A 21,820-nucleotide genomic window follows, 5' to 3' on the forward strand; every position below is an offset into this window, starting at 1 on the left:
AAGATAACGTCAAGGTGAGTAATTAGCAAAATCCGAAAATAGAGAGAGCTCTCCCAGAGGAGTATGAGATAACACAAGTGCCCAAGTCAGTACTAAGCTGCGTAAGGAAGGCAAAGCAGAGGAGCACTACACTACACCTTCACGTGATTTTCCCAGTCACCTTAGCGCACAGTTGGCTCCACAACTGAGTGGTGGTTTTACACTTCCCTTGAGTGATCAAGTGTCAAGAGAAGGAACTAGTCTCTGTCTCAGTGTCAGCACACAGCTCTGGTGTTAGAGGCACGGGACTAAGGGCTGCTCATTCCCTGGTCCCTGCCACACGTGCTGAAAACCTGCTGCCTCCAAAGGGTCTCCCACATGAGACACTTGAACCAGTTCCAGTAATATGCTGGCTTGGCGACCATGCCCAGAGGTGATATGCCTTAAGCACACCTCTCCAAATTTCCTATATCCCACTGACCCCCTTAATTTTGCCCACATCAAGTTGTTATAGCACTGCAACTGCAAGGGGGACCATGAAGGTTGGACTCCTCCCAGTCCGTCCGCTCTCAAATGGGGACGCCTCAGCTGTCCCACTTCGCCACCCTGACTTAGCAGAGGTGACAGACTTGCTCCCTACCAGCCTCCCGATGGGCAGCAATGCCGGGACGGCTTCTGGACAGGCAAGCGGAGGTGCCTGTGGGACTCGGGGCCGGAGACGCTCCCAGTTGTGCAATAGCAGCTGCTGGTCGGCACAGCTGCTGCCTCCCTCCTTAGGGGTGGGGAGAAAACAGATTAATCAATGAAACCGAATCTGATTCATCAGAAACTACAGCCATCTGTTAGATTATTAATAGACACAGAACTCATGTAAAGCACTGGCATTAATAGTCCGGGAGTATCTTTTTCTGGAGGAAAAGTTTAGGTTAGCAGCAACTGCAGTGTTGGGAAGGGAGAGAGGGGTGTTGATGGTGGTGTTTAAATCGGTTTATTATTTTACTTCTGCAAAATCAAATTAGCGGATTTCTCCCCACCTTCCTCCAGTACAGCCTCTCACCCTCAGAAGGCTAAGGCCTCATTTACTTTTTTTTAATATAATCCTCACCCCAGGCCTTCTTTAGATTCCTAAAACATTCACCTACCTGTCTGCTCATTTCTAAGGACTCTTCCTACTAAAGGGAGCGAAGGTTAAAGTGGCAAAGTGTCTCAATAACCTCCCAGCCCCGACTTCGCCAAGGACTACATCACGGCCTCGTCAGGTGCACAGTGAGAGCCAGGAGTGGTTTCCACACAGGAGACAAGTAACACAGTTACAGAAGTCAAAGGGCACTTAAACCAGCTCATTTTCACTTCTTATACCACGAGACTGAGCAGGTGGGGGCGGGTAAAGGAAACAACTTTCCAGATTATTTTAAACCATCTCTATTATTTTTGAGATATGCATTTAAACTGCATGCATATTTTGCTCTTCCTTTTTTATAATCAAGTTATTTCTGTACTGTGCTTGATTCTCTTGTGAGAACAGGCAGCTAAAATAAACACTCCATATTTACTCATATCAAATAGTTTTTCCAACAGGAACTAAAATATAACTGACGAGTGGCCTATTTTTCCTTAACCTCCGGCTTCTTGTCCTTGAACCATCATGACCGGAGGAACCAGCCTCCCTCGCCTCCAAGACTGCGATTTGCTCTCTCTGAAGCAGACACAGCGGCTGCACCAGAGATGAGGCGGCGGCACAGCGAGCCATTTTACCTTCGTGCATTTTTCTGACGCCTGACCAACCAGATAGAGTGCAGCCCAAACAGATATAATGCATCTCTTTTCTAACGCGTGCAAAGGGGAACATAAGCAGCCCTGTCCTTGCAGCCTGCAAAGCAGGCAGCCTGCTCCCCCTGTGCAGCCCCAGGACCGGGCTGCTGCTGCAGAATCCACCTCCCCAGTCCGGGAATGAAACTGGCCCAGGGTGGACAGCTATCAAATGGGCCACCTACAGATGTCAGACAAACACCACTGAACAGACCGAGGGTAGGAACACAGTAGTAGTTCCTGGAGATGAGAATAAACCAGCTGTGATGATAAAGGCGAGTGGGCAGCAGATGGGCATAGCAGCTCAAGACTTCAACCCGCTACGTACAAAAAGCAAAGCTGAAACAAGATCCAGGCTCCAGCAAAATGGACTGTTTCCAAGTATTGGAAAAAGCTTCAAACAGCTGTGGGGAGGAAGAAAACTCTCTCAGCCTGTGACAAGGCAGAGCAAGACAGACCCGAAAACAAGGTCCTCTCTAAAACAGGAAAGGCATTGAGCCATTGACAACGCCCGGGGGGCGCGGGTGGTGCTGGCCAGGCACACTCAGCAGGCTCCCGCTGCTAAACCATGTTTGAGGAAAATCCTCCTTCAAGATATTTGACAAGACTTGCCCACCCAGAAGACTCCCAAGAAGCCGACACAGCTGTAAGTCATGTCTTGCGGGATCAGGAAAACATGGGACACGTCCCAGTGGAAAACAGCGACAGCTTTGCTTCCTCCAGTGACTTGCCAGCAAGCCCAACCTCCCCACAGAACCACCTGGCAAATCTGAAGATGCTGATGTCCAGACAGAAGGCTGAGTACGAATCTCAAATGGCAAGGTAAAGGATTTTAAAAACTATGAGGCTTCAGGGAAGGCACCTCTTCCTACTGTAGGCAGCTATTGCGGGGTGCTTATCTGTGAGTAGGGTCTATGGGTGCTGCTGCAGTCAATGCCTCCACACACCTCTGGGAATGTCACCCAGGATCCAGCATCACAGGATTAGGTTAGCAATTATTCAGTTATTTGAATTCATTTTCATGCGAGGTGCTTGAGAAGCTCCAGAGCATCTGTAATGCTTTTTGCAGGGCTGCGCAGAGCTCTTGAAAAGCCTCTGGTCTGGTGTGTATTTTCCTCTTTTGCCTTAATCCAGTATTAAGCTTTTCTCTAGGGAGAAATGTGTAGGCTTCTCGGCAGCGTTAGCAGTAAGTCATTATTCTTCACCAATTGCAAGTCATGAATTTTAACAACTCAGAGGAAAGTGTTCATAAGTATTTTCCCAATTTCTAAGATTAAAAATTGAATGGATAACAAGCCATAGCTTGTTATCAAGGAAAAAAAAAAAAAAGCAGAAACATTTCCAGGGTCTACTTTCCAAATAGTGCTGCTTTTCAATTGTGTAGTTAAAAGGAATGAACATTTTAAATACAATATTGTTCATCAGTTGGAAGTTACAGGTATGTTGTGCAAATGGACTATTTGATTAAATCATAAACTACCTCAACATGCATCACTGCAACAGATGGCAAGTGGGTAATGTTGAATTACACTTTGCCTTGAACATGATGTAAAGAAAAAAAATCCATTTAATCTTTAATTTCTTGAAGAAGTATTCATCAATTTCTTCTTAGTAAAAGGAGCCATTCCTAGGGTTTTGGCCTTTTTTTTTTTTTTTTAATCATTTTGCTGTATTCTGCGTATGTTTTCCCTTGCAGTTCAAGGGAACTGCTATATAAGCAGAATCCTCAGTGTTTCCTAAAATACGTTGCATTGCCATTTGTTAGACTAGTGTAGTATTCCACCACAAAAAACCCCCAACCCCAAAACTGACTCCTTTGGCCATATGGTTATTTATATTTATTGTAAATTAGGATAACTAAAAATTGCAGCTTTTATTTTAATATATAACACCATAAATTGGAAAAGTATTGGGGATGCCGATACTTGTATTTATAGTTACTACTTGTATGTTAAAAAAGGTTAGCTTTAAAAAAAAAGCATACGGTTTTATTGAGGAAGGGGGAAAAAAATGCTGTAATTTACAATGCCAGCCTCCCCAGCAGCCTGGAGCAGCGGAACAGGGAGCTGCAGTCGGAGATTAAGGATCTGCATTCAAAACTGGGACAGCAGCATAAGCGGTACCGTCTTGTGGAGACGAAAATGCAAAATGCAGAGAGAGCAAAGGAAGATGCAGAGAGAAGAAATGAAATGCTCCAAAAAGAAATGGAAGACTTTTTTGAAACCTTCGGGGAAATTAACAGATGGAAATAAACATGAGAGTGTTCAGTTTGAAATTGAGCTAAACTGCAGGAGAAAGGCCACATTCTGATTTCAGCACATGCGCCCATTTCAGAGCTGAAATAAGAAACCCAACAGCAAAAACTAGGCTGTCAATGATATGGTGAGCCCCTGAGCCCCAGGAGCTCTGCACCACCCTGCCAATGCCAGGGACGCCTTCTCTTACCACTGGAAAAATCTTTCAGACACTGCGCTACTAACTCCCAAGCCCACTGTCGTAGTTTAACCCGGCAGGCAGCTAACCACCACCCAGCCGCTCGCTCGCTCCCCTGCACTGGGATGGGGGACAGAATCGGAAAAAAGGTAAAACTGTGGGTTGAGAGAAAGACAATTTAATAGGACAGAAAAGGAAAGGAAAACAATAATGGTGATAAAAGAATATACAAAACAAGTGATGCACAATGCAATTGCTCACCACCCGCTGACTGATCCTAGACAGTTACCAAGCAGCGGCTGCCCCTCCCCCCCCAAGCCAACTCCCCCGTTTTTTGTTCAGCATGACGTCATATGGCATGAACATCCCTTCGGCCAGCTGGGGTCAGCTGTCCTGGCTGTGTCGCCTCCCAGCTTCTTGTGCACCCCCAGCCTCCTCGCTGGCAGGGCAGTATGAGAAGCTGAAAAGTCCTTGACTTAGTGTAAGCACTGCTCAGCAACAACTAAAACAACAGTGCGTTCTCAACATTATTCTCATCCTAAATCCAAACCACAGCACTATACCAGCTACTGGGAAGAAAATCAACTCTCTCAGCCAAAACCAGGACACCAGCCTACGCAGCATGCTGGGGAAGCACTCTGGTAATTTTTTGGCTAGCCTTGAGTCTTGTACTGATGCACTAAATGCCTAAGTGGCTGAGTGGTTTTAATCAAGAGATGTCGTGCTTCCTGGAGTGCATTTTATCAGCCACCCCAGAGTTCCCATAGGTATTACAGGGACTGTAAAAGAGTGCTGAGCGCGTATCTGCATCCCAAAGTCAGCTGTTTCAGAGACAAATACAGAGAAATGACGAGCCAACACACTTGCAGCTCCCTATGATTCCCACCAGCACTCTCACGTGGCCCTGTGCCTGGGATCCAGTGCTGCTGGGCAGTTCCCATCCTCTCACTGAAGGGATATTCATTCACAGAGGAGGAGGGGGAAGTCTCTTATAAAGCCATTTGCTCCTCTGGATTATAATTAGCCTCCCTACAGGGCTCCCATAAGAACACATTAGTCTTAAGACCATCACTGGTAGACTCCCTCATTCACATCTCTTCAGAGCTACCTCTCTCCACACAAGCAATGTGTTAACTACTTTGATACCAGCATTAACACCACATATACAGTTAAGTATCAAGAAAATAACCGCTGTTCTTTCAACCCTATGCAGAACTTTAACATGGACAATGGCAACTGTATACTTAAACCTGTAGTGAATTTAAAATTACACTTTATATGAGAAAAACATGTGTTTCATTATTTGCTCTTCAGCAAGATTAAAGGTAAGAGTGACCATCTACTTGATAACTCAGTGTCTCACTAAAACAGCATATGATGCGTAAGCAGAAACTGCACAGATGTTTTTCTTCTTCCACAGAGAGGAGCGAGCAGCTTGCTTTAAGATCAATACGAATGAATCAAAAAACCAAGAGTCTTATCCCACAAGGTTCATGTAGTGAAGCAGCCCTGCCCTATTCCATGCCCAGGGCAATGCTGCAGGCCCTTTATTCATGAAGTGGCCAACCCCTTCCATGCATTGCCTAGTCTCCACAAGTGCATCCTTGAACCCTAACTTCTTCCTCTGCCGCCTTACCTTCACACCAGGTAACCATGAACTGAGCAGTTTTTTTAATTTGAATTCCATGCGCTTACACTCTTCTTGTTTCTTTTTTCCACTTCCCCCCCCCCCCCCCCCATCTTCTGAGACCTCATTATTATGAAAAAAAACCACCCCACACTTCTGAAGTCCCACTTTCCTCAAAAATTATTTGGATCTTGTTTACTCAGTTCCCTCCCTCCTTACTTTTCTAGAACTTCAAGAACTTGCAGGAAATATAAAGAAAAGGCATGGCATAAGGCAAGGAATGTACTTGGGTAACGCTATGTAAAGCACTTCCCTGCACGCATGTCACGGTCCTACTTTTTTTTTTTTGTTCTCTATTTAATGAATTAGGTCTTCCTCTGTAGCTGAAGAAGCAACCTGAAAAATACCCTATTACCAAACACAGGGGAGCTTTGGGATCTACTGGCCATCCCTGCTTTACCCAGATACTCTGTTGCAATGCCCTGTAGAGAAGAGAGAAAAGTTCAAGTCCTCCACGCAAGAAATAGCAATGTTGCTGTAAAAATTATTTCAGACTGTCATAGATAAAGCTTTTGCAACACCAAGGTCTGGCTGAGAGCCCTACCCATGTATCTAGAAAGGCAGCTATGTTAAACCTTCCTTTAATATTAGAAAACCTCCATGAAAAGCAATTAGATCAAAGTAGCAGTTAAGTTTTACTTCACCCTCCCTGGAGTTAGAGCAGACAGCTCTGCAAAGCACCTGGAAACCTCATCACTGTCTTTGCAAGAATACTTACTTCTTCCTCAAAATAAGTACAACAGAACTATTTTTTCAAGATAGCTGTACCTCTGTCTTGTTCAGTGAGAACCAAATGAAACACAACATTGTTTTAGCACAAGGTGAGGAGAAAATTCTTCCAAAGTCCCTTTATTTATGTACATATATATACACGTACATGTATATAGCCAGGAGCTTATCTGAAGCTTGCATGGAATTCTGACAATCTGATTATGATGCTGTTTAAGTACATGGATGGGAATACAGATCTGTCAGTATTACCAGGCAAGCTTCTGCAATTTATAAAAAGCAGCTTCTGCAATTAAAAAAAAACCCAACAGAACAAATTTCAAAATACACTTGGCAGTAAAACCAAGTGCTGTTAATGTGCCCAAATGTTCCAGTTGATCAGGAGAAAGCAGCTCCAACCAATCTCTTAAAGCTGTTCTTCATTCATTTTTCATACCAATACTTACTTTTGGTTAACTGGAAGCTCAAGTGCCAACTGAAACTTTATGTTTTAAGATAACTAAGAGCATTCATCGTTTTGGTTACATAAAACATTCCACTTCAACACAGGAAGAATCAAGAAAAAGAAAACATTGCTACAGTAAATAAGACAGACTGCTCAAAACATTTAAGTATACATATTTATTTGCAATTTTACAGTGGCTTTAGTACTGTTTTATGATAAGGTTTTTAGAGAAAAAAAAACAGAAAGCTTCAGAATGAGGCTTTAACTAGCACTTCAGAACTAGTTATTGACAGTTTTCCTTATGAAATTCTAGTTTTCTTAAAGAAAATCAATCCAAAACCAAGGAAGCATAACTGCTGTCCATTAAAAACAAAACACAACCCAACCCAACTTTCTAGTCATCCTGAAAAAAATTCCAGCATCAGACAAAATAGCCACTGCATTGAAAGGAACATGTTCCTATTGCACAAGCATCAAGAATGAGATATGACAATCAAAGCCTAATTTCATAGGCAGAAGAGGCCACATGTATCTATATAATTAGACTTCAAAGCACATCTTTCTTCTGAAATTATATACCATACTATAACTAATATTAAGGCCATAAAATCAGAACACTATAACAAGTGATAGGGCTTGATGCTACTTTTTGTGACATTTGGTAAACAGAAGGTGGGAAAGAGGGCCAAAACAAGACGCACAAAGCATTCTGAAGGGAGTTAAAACTTGAAGTCATTTCAAAATAAATTCTCAAAGAACTGATTTTTGGAGGGGGTTTATTTTGAGTCATTAGATAAAACTGGATTTCATAACAAATCACTCAAGGAGCCTATTATACTCTTTAATAGCATGTGTTCTGGAGCATGCTATAGAATATATTCTCTGGAATTAACATTTGAATTTGTACAAAAACAGTTTATTATTTCTATTTGTTATTCCCTCTTTAAAATAGATGAAAATTTGTATAATCTTTACAAACTATCTTAATGACCAGGTAAGGCTTCACTGTACTGAGTTAACTGCATACAGGTTATCTGTGATTTGCTCTTAATTAGGTATCTTGATTACACTAAACTGCTAAAACCACCTGGGGAACCCAACATGTCATGTAATTTAAAGAAAGGGATAGTTATGTATTGCTATCTTTTCTAATTGTGTTCATTTTACTAGTGTATAACACATCGGAAAGCAATAGCTCCAAAGAAGGAGTAACTACCACGAAGTTCAAACATTTTACTTCAGGAAAATCTGGGAATCTGAAGAAGCTGAAAATGCACATTAGTCATTTTATAAAGTTTGGCTTGCCACCATTTAAGAAAAAATAGGTATCAAAACCAGACAAATACACTGCTAACCATCTGTTACATTTTCTTTTAAAAAATTAGCACCAATTTAAGCATCTGAATTCATAGAAAAGCTAGTGACACACTTGGTTTTTCAAAAAAGTTTTTCCCCATTAGAAGACAATACAATAGCATATGCTCACGGGTATTAAATTAGCTTTGTTATCAGTAACAAATGCGACTACTGTTTCAGGTAGTGAACATAAAATGTTGTTCTTACCCGATTACTTTCTCTACTGCTTTTGTTATCCTAAGAAACCATAGGGTGCTGAACTACAGACCCAGCCTGGGAAACAAATACACATGTACTTGCTTAAGTACACCCTAGAAAGCATCAGGGTTTCGGACTAGCATTTTAGAGCAGGGGCAGGGTCTTCTGTGGTATTCATCGAGCATCTATGACAGTGGAGGACCAACGAGCGTATGTTCTGGCCTTACCGTAACATATGCAACTACCTCATGATGCGTAGCCAAAAGTTAATAAAAGTTTTTTGTTTAAGAAAAAGAATCCTAGTGCTCACAGCTAGCTGATCTTGCTTTAGGAACAAACACTGTTGTATCTTCGTTGTATCTTTATCTAATAGATGGCTAGGTAGTCACATTGCTATTCAAGTCATCTTACAAGCATTTGAGTACAAGATGTTTCTCAAATGATCTCTTACTATGTGTTAAATTTCATCCCATAAAAAAACTTCTAATTTAAAATCTCTGAAAACAGGTTTATATTTAAAGGAACATGCTGATCAAATCAATCAGAATAGCAAAGATTGCAACCAAAATTTAAACACATTAAACATTTTTTTTATGTCATTCCTTTTTACACCATATACTGGTTGTATTTAGAAGAATCCTAAAGTGCTTCAAACCCAGCAATTAATAAAGTTGATTTGGTTTGTGCAAAACCGCAAGCACCTTTTCAAAAAATAAGCAGCAGCATCAAGGAATAAAAACTTAGAGAGTTAAATGTATCTTCTCTATCTTGTTTTGAATTCTTGGACCAAAATAATTTGCCATATTTTCAATAACAAATTGCAAAAGAGTGCATTTTATTAGTTTAATTTTATACTGGACTTGTTATACATATACTGTTTGAAATAGCGGACCCAGGTAAATTTATATCCACGAAGCAACACTGTGGGATTGAAATCTGACAACTAAAATTTTAGCTACAAAAATAGTCATCTTACAGAACACAAACAGAAATGATGGTTATCTCTCCACTTTCCTCCAACACTAATATGAGAAAAGATGGTTTACCTAAAACATTAGTTTAGCTCCAGACATTTTTAGCATGCAGAGCAGGCAAAAAATAAAACTGATTTGATAAGTTGTGTAATAAGCTTTTAGAACATCACTATCACTCATGTAATAGACAATCTAAAATATATGTAAAATAATGAGCCAGAATACATTTTTTCTGTCATATTTCAACATGTTAAAAAAAATAATCAAAGACACTCTGGAAAAGCAAAGAAGTTACTAGATTCATCTATAGGAACTCAAGTCCAAATTCTGCATCTGGGTGCAGGTGTCCCTGGATCAAAACCAGTTTTGAGCAGGAATTACACAATACACATCCCAGCAAAGAATTTGGTTCCCAGTATATGGCATCACTAAGTTTAGCATCAAGCCCTGATAGAAGCCATGACATACGTAGAATATACAGACAAAGGCTGTTCAGCATTTACCCCCCACCACGCTTAAAGTACTTCCATTTCAGGTGTCACAATTCGAATGAAACACTCCACACAAACTGTATTGCTGCAAGACTGAACCCATACTCCAAAACGGCATTGTGTTCAGTAAAGATCTGTCTGCACTTTAACATCTGAACTTCCAGCGCGCATCAAACTAGAGGACTGTACTTCTGCCAAAAAAAAAAGGGTCATTCACTCAGTTCTTGGAGACTCTGTACGTCAGCTAAATTTTGAATGTCTAAATCCTACTTCATTCATAGAATTATAATTTTAAGCCAAATACAATCAGATCTTAAAAGGAAACCAATTTAGCATTTAAGGACCTTCCTTTAGGAAAGAAAAATTAAACATATGGAATCACTTTTTTTTTTTAAATTAACTTTGAATCAACACTTATGCTCTGTTAGGACTTAAAAAAGACAAAGAAAACCCCAAGAGCCCTCTGGTTCCTAAGAGTTTTTGAAACGTACCAACCAACTAGTTAATTTCTAGTTAATGTTGAGTTTCATTTTCATTATTTTGACAAAGAAATGCAAACCCTTACCGGAAACATTACAAAACTTCAAAGGCTGTTTGCAAACACTAGTTTCCAGTCAGTAGACTAGTTTATTTTGTATGATCCATGCAGACAAAGCCTTAATTTTGACATTCATTTCTCATCTTTTTCAATAAAAAACTAGACTTGTCATACCACAGTATTTCCTCAAAGCACACTTACAAGCTGCTTGTCCAGATTTCAAGAGGCCAAGCTTCTCCTTCCAAGTTGTTTTTTTTTTTTTTGAGGAAAAATGATATGAGCACAGATGAAATGAACTGTTCAAAACGTACTCCATTTCTGCAATGCCATTCAGCTACTCAGTGTTCATATATTTAACATAATGTTTCTGGTAAATAATCTGATTGATAGCCATAGATTCTTCTCTTTTTTCAGGTGAGCAGTTAAGATTACGGATTGTATCTATGTTGATCACCACTTAGTTTTAGTCATATTTCATAAATTGTTTATGTATACTGCAGTAGTGTTAACACTATACAAAGTCTCTCAAAGAAAACATTCATGTTTACTAAACTGAGCAGGTTTCTTAAAATATATATATGTATACACACACTCACATATTCTTAATCTTTAAATACATATAAATATCTATAAATGCCAAAGTGCAAAAAAATGGTCAATTGCATCACTTTACATACATGATTTTAGTATTAGGAATAAACGTGATTATATTGCACACCAAACTCTCTAAACTTTTAAACCCCTGTCAAGTTACATGTGCATTTTGTTTTCCATCAATGATGAGGTTCTCACAGCATTGATGACCATTTCACAAACGTGGCACTGAACTTAATCTGCGGTCAGGAATAAAACTATATGTATAATCTGCATGCAGTGCATTTATAGTCTATATGCGCACACTGAAATAGCATGGGAACTTTAGCGTGTATCTATTCTGCATGCGTTTTTCTGAACATAATCTGCATATGTGCCTTCTTGAGATCGATGTTCATTCAGGTTATTAGCAATTTGGTTTTAAATTATACTGGAATCAAAATCTACAATATTCACAGACATTTCATGCATGCTCCGAAGGCAGCAACATTTCTGTAAAATTGTGAAGCTTCAATGTATGCCATAGCAAGAAGACATTAAAAAAATAAGGTATGAGACAGCTTTTCCTACAACAAGATTTAAAAATAAGCTCAGTTAATCTCAGGAGTTTTTTTGTTCCACAAGCACATATTCAAACTAACAGTATGTACTAGGAGAAGGTCAGATACCAGTTCAAATCACGGAAATAGGGCAGTTGTGTTAAATAACATTAAAAGACAATTTGAATCACAGAATAATTTAGGTTGGAAGAGACCTGGAGGTCATCTGGTCCAACCCCCCTTTGTTCTGAGCAGCTCAAGTCCAATAGGAAAAATTCAACTCTACAAACATCCGAAACACATGGGGGAAAAAAAAAAAAAATCTTTGTTCTGTTAAGTCTCTAAAGCAGTAACTGTTAAAATGAGCATAGCACAGTGCAACTTCAGTTGAAAAAAGATAAAAATCTTGAAAAATGAAATCCAGTAGATTACTTCCATAGTGAATCACTAATGTTCATTTGGAGTAGGTGTCTTCAGTAATCTTAACTTACACAAATAACAAAGATAAAAAAAATGCAGAACAGCAACCTATACTGTTCTGCTATATGGTCAATAGGTATTTTTAAATGTTTTTTCCAGTGACAAAAAGCACTAAAAATATTTCACATACACCATCAGTATCCAAACATACACTAAAGTATCTGTAGGTTTAAAACCAAACAACAAGAAAAAAAACAAGCCCTAATATCCCGCAATTCAATTAAACAGAATTTTAAAAATCCAAGATTCCAGGTGACAATTCTGAAGTTAACATCATAAAGTACTTTGTTAATTTTTAATTTTTTTTTTTTAACCTTCTGGGACAGTAAAACCTTAATATTTTTGCTACAGCAAATTAAGCTGTTAAAAAGGGGTACAATTTTAATGTAAAAGCAATGTTTGCATAAAGAGAAATTGCTGCTTTTCAAATAGTAAGGTCAAAACCAATGGACAACTTACTTTCACAAGAGAAATATGTCAGTAATGCAGTGACTGGCTGGGCCAGTATATTTTATAAGTTCTATTTATATATTCAAGTCAAGAGTATCTGGATCAACAGCTAAATATAGTGCCTTTAAGAAAGTGGTGTTTTACCTCATCTTGTACATCTGTATTACTCTTTAGTTATATAGTTTAATCTCACACGCATGCACACACAAGATCCTTTAGCAAAATTTCATACGTGTGCACTCCAAAGTGAACGTGCACAAATTCACAAGTGTGTAGTATAAAGCAATTTAAGCCCTACTCTACTGCAAACGCATTTTCTAATTCAACACATTGTGCAATGTAACACGCAACGTTTGTATTATCTGATTCTGAAAACTGTATTGACAAACCTGTATTGAAACAGCAAATAATCTCCTCCTCTCCTCTGACACTGTAATTCAGAAATATGGATTAAATACATTTTCCTCCCCCAGTACAAATAGAGATGTTTTCCTAATGCAGGAATAGAGCTAAGCTTTGATAACTAAATACTTACTTTATAAGCGACTCAAAACTACTGTATTTTTATTTCTTTAATTACTCGCTAGATAGAATGGACCCATTAAAAAAATGGAAAACATTTACGCAGCTCTTTTTGAGGCTGCAAGTGTCTCCAATTCATCTGTCCTTTTATCAGAGTTCGCAGCGAATGAAGAGCATCACAGATACAATTTCCTTTTCTGTTTGTTTTTGTTAAAGGACCAGTATCACAAGCTAAAAGATGCAGAACATTTTAGCACTCTCTCCTCTTCTAAACAGGTGCTGCTTCACAAATAAGTCACTCATCCTTCCTTAAGATTTAATTAAGCCACTGTATCTTCCATCCACATTTAAAAAACTGAAAAAGTTAGACCCATAGGTGAAATACAAAGTAACGGCTATATTCTTTAAACTTCACGTTCATCTCTTCTACAAGAAGATAGACAGAATCGTTGGAAAGTGAGGATAGAAAGGGCTCAATAAAAAAAAGTGCTATGTGGAAGAATAACTGCCCTTTAAACATAGTACTGAGAGCGTTCAATGTGTGAGTTCACACTTACATACAACACTCCAGTCGTTAAATAAAGCAAACTGCCAGAGTCACAAGTTAAAAGAAACTTCACAGAGACTATACATTCAAAAAACCTACTAATAAGCAATACTGTACTAAAATGTAAACAAACATTGTGTCACAGAAGCCTGCTACTTGGGACTGAAGATTCATGAACCCACTTAAGAGGAGTTATTGGCTAAAAGTCTATTATAACTGCTCACCTGAAATAGGCTGAAACAAAGAAAAGCTTTTAATAGTGTCTAAATTTAAATTTTTTTGTTCTTTAGACATTGATTTGCTTTCATTCTACAACATTAAGCAGGCAATTTCATAACAACTGAGTAAAGAAAACAGGCATTACTTCAGCAGAACATGCAGAACATGGAGTTTTTCTACTTGGTTCCATTAACTTACAAGCAATTCAGGCCCAATGGAAGCAAGAGTTCTTTTCCAAAGTCAAGTCTGCAATCCTGGCTGATCATCGACATCCTTCAAGGGGTCCTGTCAAGGCATCGAGGCTGCTGTCTGTATCTGAGGCCAATGTTTGCTCTGTTGACATGGATGAAATGTCATTGATAGATGATGACTGGGAAGGACTGGTGTTGCTATTCACTGCTGCATCTGTGCTAAGTAAACCAAACATAATAAAATCTGAGGCAAGACAATACTGCAGGTACAAATAACAATACTTCTAGGCTCTGAGCATCACTTTCCCCACAGAAATCCTTAGAAAATAAAGAAATTAATAAACAGTAGAAAAGCAAGTACTAAGTTCCGTAGCACTCTGAGTGAAGAGGTGAACCCAAGGTGAACAGATTTTTATTTTTCATTAAGAGAAGAGATTTGTATTTTTCTCCCTCTCTGGGGAGGAAGGAAAAAAAACCCCACAACGTATAATGTGAATAGTGGCCTGAGTATCAGGAAATCCAATAGATGTAGTTAATAAAAGACAGTACAATATTCCAATTACTGAACCAAGAGAACAGCAGCAAACATCAAGGATTCAGTCATGGGCATAAATACTTTGTGCTATTAACTATTGGAAAACAAGGAGCCCTAACGATGTTTAATCCTGCATGAAAGGGACTCATTCATGCAGAGCCACAGAATAAGCATTCAGCATAAAAGATATCTACGCAACAGCTCATGTAACATGGTATTGATTACTTCATTTGATGACTGAGCCCTTTGGGGAGAAGGCAGCTCTGAGGGTTGGACACACAAGACTTCTGAAGTTTTCCTACAACTTATTTCATAACAATGAAAAACCACTGTACATGGATCTCCAAAGGCTGATCAGAATGAAGAGTCCTGAACAACAAAACTTTTGCCTACCTGGATTATTAAGCAGGATTTCTTCATTCGCTAGTGCAACAAATCAGCACTATGTATCATAGTTACAGGAGAACTACTGAAACAATGACTAACCTGAGGGCTGATCTTTTACCACACCATTCTTGCTCCTTTCTTCCCAATCCATTACTTCTTTGTATATTAATTCTTACAAGAGAATGGTGGGAGGAATGAGAGAAGAGACAGAAAAAACATTGTAAGATGACGGAGGATTTGTATACAATTTACATATGTGTAAAGGTACAATGAAATGGTTAAGGGTCAATCTGGAAGTACAAATGTATAGGTATCTATTCCCCCCTGCCCCTTTTTTTTAAAGGCCTATGACAATGATTGAAGAATTCTACAGATTTTCTTCCTGCATCACAGGAAGACACCAAGCCTGTACCAAAATCAACATATTTTATAAGTAGAATAGCTGTCCATTTAAAAATAACAATCATCACACCCAAAACTTTATGTATACCTACAATGCACTAATATTACTTGTAAAAAAAAAAAAGATCAGATTCGGATTTAAAAATAACATATGGATAACTCCCATAGAAATTTTACTTTGATAACAAAAGCATACACAAATGTCTTTATTCTTAAAGAACAATCTCCATGGATACATTGAGGAAAGTCTGGAAATTCGGAGGTGGGTTAAACAAATAATTAAAATATTGCATGAAAGCCCTCATTTACTCATCAAGGACGATTTACGATACAGGCACCTGAACCACAACAACAAAAAAATCAGAGCTGTGACTTTAAAGGAGCATCCGTTATTCTGTTTGTTATGTCTGTAGTATGGTTCACGCAAGATGGCTTACCTCAGCCCCTTCCAGAGCAAAGGATTATTACTGCTGCAGAGCATCAGGTACACTTTAAGTTACACTTTCAGTTAACTCACAGTAGCTTGTGTATGTACCCATAGTCTTACTGTGACTAAGAGTAACAATATTTAAATAGATTAAGACCTCTTTAATTCTGAGTAACAACATTTACAAATGGATTCAATTAGATTTAACTGATCCATTTTGATTTTCCACCTTGCATTAATCCAAAATAATTTGAAGTGTACCTGTGCAGATATGCCCTAAAGAAAATACATATAAACCAGAATACCTGAAATGTATAAAGCTATTTTACAAAAACAAGTGACTTCCAAAGTACTAAGCAAAGATGTCTATCACCCTTGGTCCTCTGATGGTAGACGTATAAAATCGGAACTGCCTCACCACTTATGTTTTTGACTAGAACCATACGGTGTAATTGATTTCAATACCACAATGCTGTTTATTCTTTTGTTTAAGTCAACAGTTTAACCTATTCGGTCAATAAATAAGCAATGATGAGAGAAAAGAGATTGTCAAGAGATATAGCTTAAATAACACACACTGAGAAGAGGCACGTGTTTCTCTTTCAGAGAATTTTCTGAAGAAAAAACCCATTGAGATTACAAACACTTAAGAATAACAAAATACTTGGAGGAATGGAAGGAAAAAATGAAAACTGCGGCATTTTGTTGAACAGACTTCAGAGCGTTACACGTATACATATGTCCATATATGCACATATACATATATATATATTTTCACTCCGAACAGAACATTTTTCCATTATTGATTTCTTTTCATATTGCCACAAGCAGTACTACGTAATTGGAATAGCAGGTTCCAGTCAGTCACACAATCCAGCACACATGTACTGAGTCACGCATTAGTAATACAAGTTATTACAATAAATGTCATGTTATGCTCGCTTTTTACCTTTCCATTCTTCAATTGCATGTTCTCTTTCTTCCAATTGTGCATCATAGATTTGAGGTGGAGGCTACAAAGAAAAGAAAGTCTATAGTTTATCTACTACATCAGGTTAACACAACCAAACATAAGTAAAAAAACCCTAAAAATGACAACATTTTTAGCATTTTTTAACCTTCATCTTTGGCAGTCTATTCCCTATACCTCAATCACACTAATTTTAAAACTCCAGAATTTGCTTTTAAGTCCTACCTCCCAATGAAATGCTGTTTAAAAGCATCAACAAAAATTACACTTATTGTAAGGCTTTATGGGGCCTTAGAGAAGTCCCCCTTTATAAAAGCTCTAGATTACCACCACAAAGGCAACTCTTTCTGTAAAGCAAAGGGAACTATCAACAACCACTTTCAAAATTATATTGACTCCACTCCAGCAGCTTCAGGTGATTCCACTCCAGAATCACTTCAGGTGATTCTGCCCGTATTGCTGAACTAAAGGCTTTATGTGTGACTTTTGCTAGCCAAAGAATGAGTTCAAAGTATGCTCTTGACTAAAAATAAAGGTGTTCTTTAAAGTTATTAAACTGATATCTTAAAATTTATTTTAAATGCAAACTTACAGCTTCTGCTTCAGCTGGATCATACCAGACAGTAATATAAGGATGACGTAAGGCTTCATCTACAGAAATTCTCTTGTCGGGATCTACTACAAGCATTTTTGATAATAAATCTCTAGCTTGGCTGGCTAGAAAGTAAAAATGAAAAGAACATACACGTAAAAGAGCTGTAGAGTTTAACGTCTGGCACAGAAGATGAATACTGGGAACACAGGACATACACTAACAGATATCACTGTGAAAACAGGCCTACAAATCCAAGCTTTACTATACAGCTACATATTTTTTTTTAAGAATGAGGTCACACCCCTCTATTGTAAATGTTCTTTTGCTATTATCCAAAATAAACCCTGCAGCTGACACCAACCAACCTCCATTTCAAGCAGTTCTACTGTTACACAGGTCACAGTTTATTTGGCACTAAGTACTGAACATAAAACACACTAAACATTTTAAATAGGCTTTTAAAAAACATCTTGGTACAGTAGTGATCTGATATCAAATTAGTTTTTCTTTTAAAGGCGTTACTGCACAGTAACTGGCTACACATTGTTACAGTGCCACTTCACTGACATTTCTTTTTTGTCTGAATGACCATTGTAATAATAAAATAGGCTACAACAAGTCATTGTATTTAAAAAAAATTATTTGACCATCTAGAGAATATAATAAGGTGGGTTTTTTTCATATTATCAGTAATTATCTAAAGACAAAGTATAGTCAAAATGATTTATATACATACACCAACTAGAAAAAGAATTACAAATAACGTCCATAACAAGTATTACTTTCAGAGAATGTTTAGGAGACAGACATTATTCAATGGATTAGAATTAAGAGAATTAAACAGAATACTGGGAACAGGGAAATAGTTCTGTATTTAATGACTACTATTAAGATTTCAGGACATGTCTTAAACGAAAGAAACAAGGTATGCAGCTTCTAATGTTGGCATCTATTGCAATAAACATTTTATACTAGGTTTTTTAATTAAGTGTATTGCAGACATTTTAAATTAACATCTTAAAAAAGAGAGAGAAGAAAACTCGCCTTACTTTTTAACTTGTCACGATCAGATTCTGATGGAAATATCCAGTCTGGGAAGAGTTCTTCAAATTTAATACCAGGATATTTTGGCCTATTTTCTACATAGTTTCTCACTGTAGGCTGTAGTTTCTTCATGAAGTCTGCTGACGGTGTTCCTAATTGTTCAATAACTTTATTCCATTGATCAATATCTGCACCATACCTTTAGGAAAATCAGCTGAAGAATTTGAACTCTGCACTATCAAAAATATCACTTACAAAAATCTGAAAAGTTAATGAAAACTTGAACAAAGGACACAAATATGAACTTCATTCTAGCATCAACAGTACCCTGAGCTGCCATGCAAAAAGCTAGATTGACATAAAAATATGATTCACATTTTGTAATCTTAAGGACAGGCTAGAAGTGCTGCACAATGCATTATGCTTAAATATCTTTTACTAATTATTATCTATTGGCTAGTATTGAAAATAGTACTTTTTTGGAGTCCAAAAGAAGCTTTATTTGGCAATTGTATCTACAGCAAAATAACTGTAAGGACAGAAGAGAAAGGCTGCTGTTGAATCTTCTGAAGTACAACGTTAACACCGTCAACACTGAAGATTCTTGAAGGTAGGGAAAAATACATGAAAAAACCTAAAGCACAAATACATCCCATTCAAAGTAAAGAATTTTGTGCCTATCTCCTAAGGAAATTAGGCTTTGGGTTGTGGGGTTTTTGGGGGGTTTGGTTGGATGGTTGGGGGCTTTGTTGTTGTTTTCTGTTTTGTTTTTTTATTTTTTATTTTTTATTTTTTATTTTTTAATTTTCAACTTCAGAAAAGGTTCAAAGGAGTTCTGAACAGTGAATCCAGATTCCTGTAGGTTTTTAGCAGGTTCTTTTGTATAACTGTATCAACTGTGGTAATACTCAAAGACTACTCTGTTCTTAAATTCAGAATTTAGATATTTTATACGAATTGCATTTACAAGCCACAAGTTGAAATAGTGCCTCATGTTTCTTCTGGACTGTCCCTTCTCCCTCTTTAAAGTGAAGGCATTTCCCCTAGACATGGTGACACTTGTTACAGAGATACCAGAGTCTGCTCTGAACCACCCTAGTCGGGATAACAGAGCTCATTTATCACACTGAGAAGACACTGCATTAGCATTCCTGATATTTAAGTTTGCTCGGATTTACACTTCACAGTTTCTCTGATAAAAAGAATGTGCAATTCCAGCAGAGTCTAACCATGGACCTTGCAAACATTCATAGCTAAATTCATAATCTAGCACTTCAACCTATCTATTCTTATAGACAGATTTTGTAACAAAACAACAAATTTGCTGCACTATGAATTAAGATTTATTTAAAAAACACCGAGGTGCTTTTATTTCAGTTAATGTGCCAAGAATACAACTAGAAATATATGCGTAGTCATTGCTTCATGCTAAGACTTTAGACTTCTGATACAAAGACTGAAAATTATATTTGCTTATTGAATACATTCCAATGGAAAAACTATATTAAAATCAAAATTAAGAAGTCAATATTGTTAACTCTCATGCTAAAACAAAGCACAACAAAAATTTTAACGCACATCAGGAAATTTTGTTCCTAGCTGGAAAACTCATTTCTGAGAGATGTCCACCAATCTACATTCAAGAAGATGCTTTGTCTTTGAGTAACAGCAGTCTGGCTAGTCAGCTAATTAAGTTACAGTCCAGTCTATTGCGGTCTCAGAGCACCAGGTGCAGGGCAGAAAAACTTAATGACCTATCCCACTTTAGTGGTAAAAAATGGAAAAAACCAATGTCTCAGTAGGATTGCTTCAAAGTGCTTTACAGATACTGGGGGGTGGTGGGGTGGGGTGGGGGAAATCCCCAGTATAGGGTTGGACTTGAAATAAGCTAAGCCTGTTATCAGAAACCCAAGTGGGAGAAAACCTTGATTTCAATGTAAAGCACACAGAGCATGCCATGTGAATAACCTTGCAACCTGCAGGCAAAACTACCCTTCCTGTTCTAGTGACCTCAAGGTCAAAAGTAACCAGAAGTTTAGCCCGTGCCAAGCATATCTGCCTACTTTTTGGGACTCTGGAAGAAAAGTTGAAAACAGAGTCCTTACTGTAATCACAATGAAGCATGATTTTTCCAAGCAAAGCATGAATACCCCCTCATGCTTTTTGTATCAGTCAGACAATTAGTTTCCTTTGCCACCTGGGCAGAAAGAGCATTAAAAACACTCTGGTGCTGCTAGGCTTTCCATTATTTCATCTTGGGTATCTACGTTGCCTGTTTTTTCTACATTTGTCATTTCCAGTGCAACAGCAACTGCCAGTAACTCAGACCAGTAACTGTAAGAGCCCTCTTTGTCCTCCATAGCACCAGTCAGGAGCAGGCTCAGTGCATCCATCACCCTGGCAACGCGGAGCATCTCATTCCACCCAGAGCACTGCTGCAAGTATCCTGGCAATCCCCGTCGACCATATGGGAAAATACAAACTACTGAGTCTAAGAGTAGGTTTTCCTGAAGATAGTCAAGGGCACATCGTTAGGCAACATGCTGAACTTGGTTCCCTGCTCTAAATTGCCAAATACTAAGACATTTTAAAATTTAAGTCCAAAAAAAAAAAAAAACCCACAAAAAAATTGAAAGCTTCATAGCCATAAACACCAGCATCCCCCACAAACCACACTCTCAAAACAATCCTGCAGCTGAAGGTAAAAGACAACAACCATCTGACTGAAGCAGTTATCAGTCAGGAAAAGTGTCAACACCACAAAGAGTTATCAGTATTTCACATTAAAGAGAACTGCAAGTCTTGCAAGAGGAAAAAAAACCCTGTAAGCATAGCTGTGCACTTTGATAAGATACTGGGGCAGGTGACTCCTTGAAACATAGACTGGTGGAGCTTCAGTGACCTCCAGAGAACCACAAGTGATAACTTGCATATTCAACAAGTATGGACAAAATTTCCTTCATTTATTCATGAATAAATCAAAATAGCCCATGCTAACATGCAGGTGAAAGACACATAACATACATGAAGAATTGTGTTAGGTTGGTCTGAAGGCTTCAAAAGGTAAAACAATAAGTATATAAAGGAAGAAAGGTGGAAAACAAAAGGATTTATTTAACAACTAATCATTTGTACTACTAAATAATGCATGATCAACTGCTGAAGATTAGTGTCATGAAATTTAGCATTAAAATTGAAAGTCCTCCTCTATAAGATATGTAGGCATCTATGAAAAGATTCTGTGAACATATACTTGATATTTTTAGTGGTGGACTCAAC

At 38.0% G+C, this 21,820-nt stretch overlaps 2 protein-coding genes across 14 annotated transcripts in view; one reads left to right on the forward strand and one right to left on the reverse strand.

Annotated features, from left to right (window-relative positions):
• MAPK9 (mitogen-activated protein kinase 9) overlaps positions 1-21,820 on the reverse strand; it is a 60,183-nt gene that overhangs the window by 21,391 nt on the left and 16,972 nt on the right. For 8 of the 13 annotated variants that reach the window (XM_009471580.2, XM_087753673.1, XM_009471579.2 and 5 more), the window contains 5 exons: positions 18,547-18,729; positions 17,495-17,619; positions 16,882-16,945; positions 15,203-15,274; positions 6,742-14,395 (listed from right to left, as the gene is read on the reverse strand). In XM_009471580.2, coding sequence (XP_009469855.1) covers positions 14,253-14,395; positions 15,203-15,274; positions 16,882-16,945; positions 17,495-17,619; positions 18,547-18,729 — 587 coding nt within the window. In that variant the 3' untranslated portion in view covers positions 6,742-14,252. Of the gene's footprint in view, positions 1-6,741; positions 14,401-15,202; positions 15,275-16,881; positions 16,946-17,494; positions 17,620-18,546; positions 18,730-21,820 lie in introns of those variants that run through there. The other 5 variants (XR_015703838.1, XR_015703839.1, XM_087753672.1 and 2 more) reach the window with 5 other exon arrangements.
• Positions 1,259-5,527, forward strand: LOC148056180 (uncharacterized). Its single transcript, XM_087754036.1, has 2 exons — positions 1,259-2,610; positions 3,833-5,527. The coding sequence occupies exons 1-2, from the start codon at positions 2,357-2,359 to the stop codon at positions 4,038-4,040; spliced, it is 462 nt and encodes a 153-aa protein (XP_087610162.1). The 5' UTR covers positions 1,259-2,356; the 3' UTR covers positions 4,041-5,527.

Source organism: Nipponia nippon, unplaced genomic scaffold, assembly GCF_047370975.1.
Source record: "Nipponia nippon isolate SJK-2023a ecotype South Korea unplaced genomic scaffold, ASM4737097v1 scaffold_17, whole genome shotgun sequence".
NCBI classification, from domain to species: domain Eukaryota; kingdom Metazoa; phylum Chordata; class Aves; order Pelecaniformes; family Threskiornithidae; genus Nipponia; species Nipponia nippon.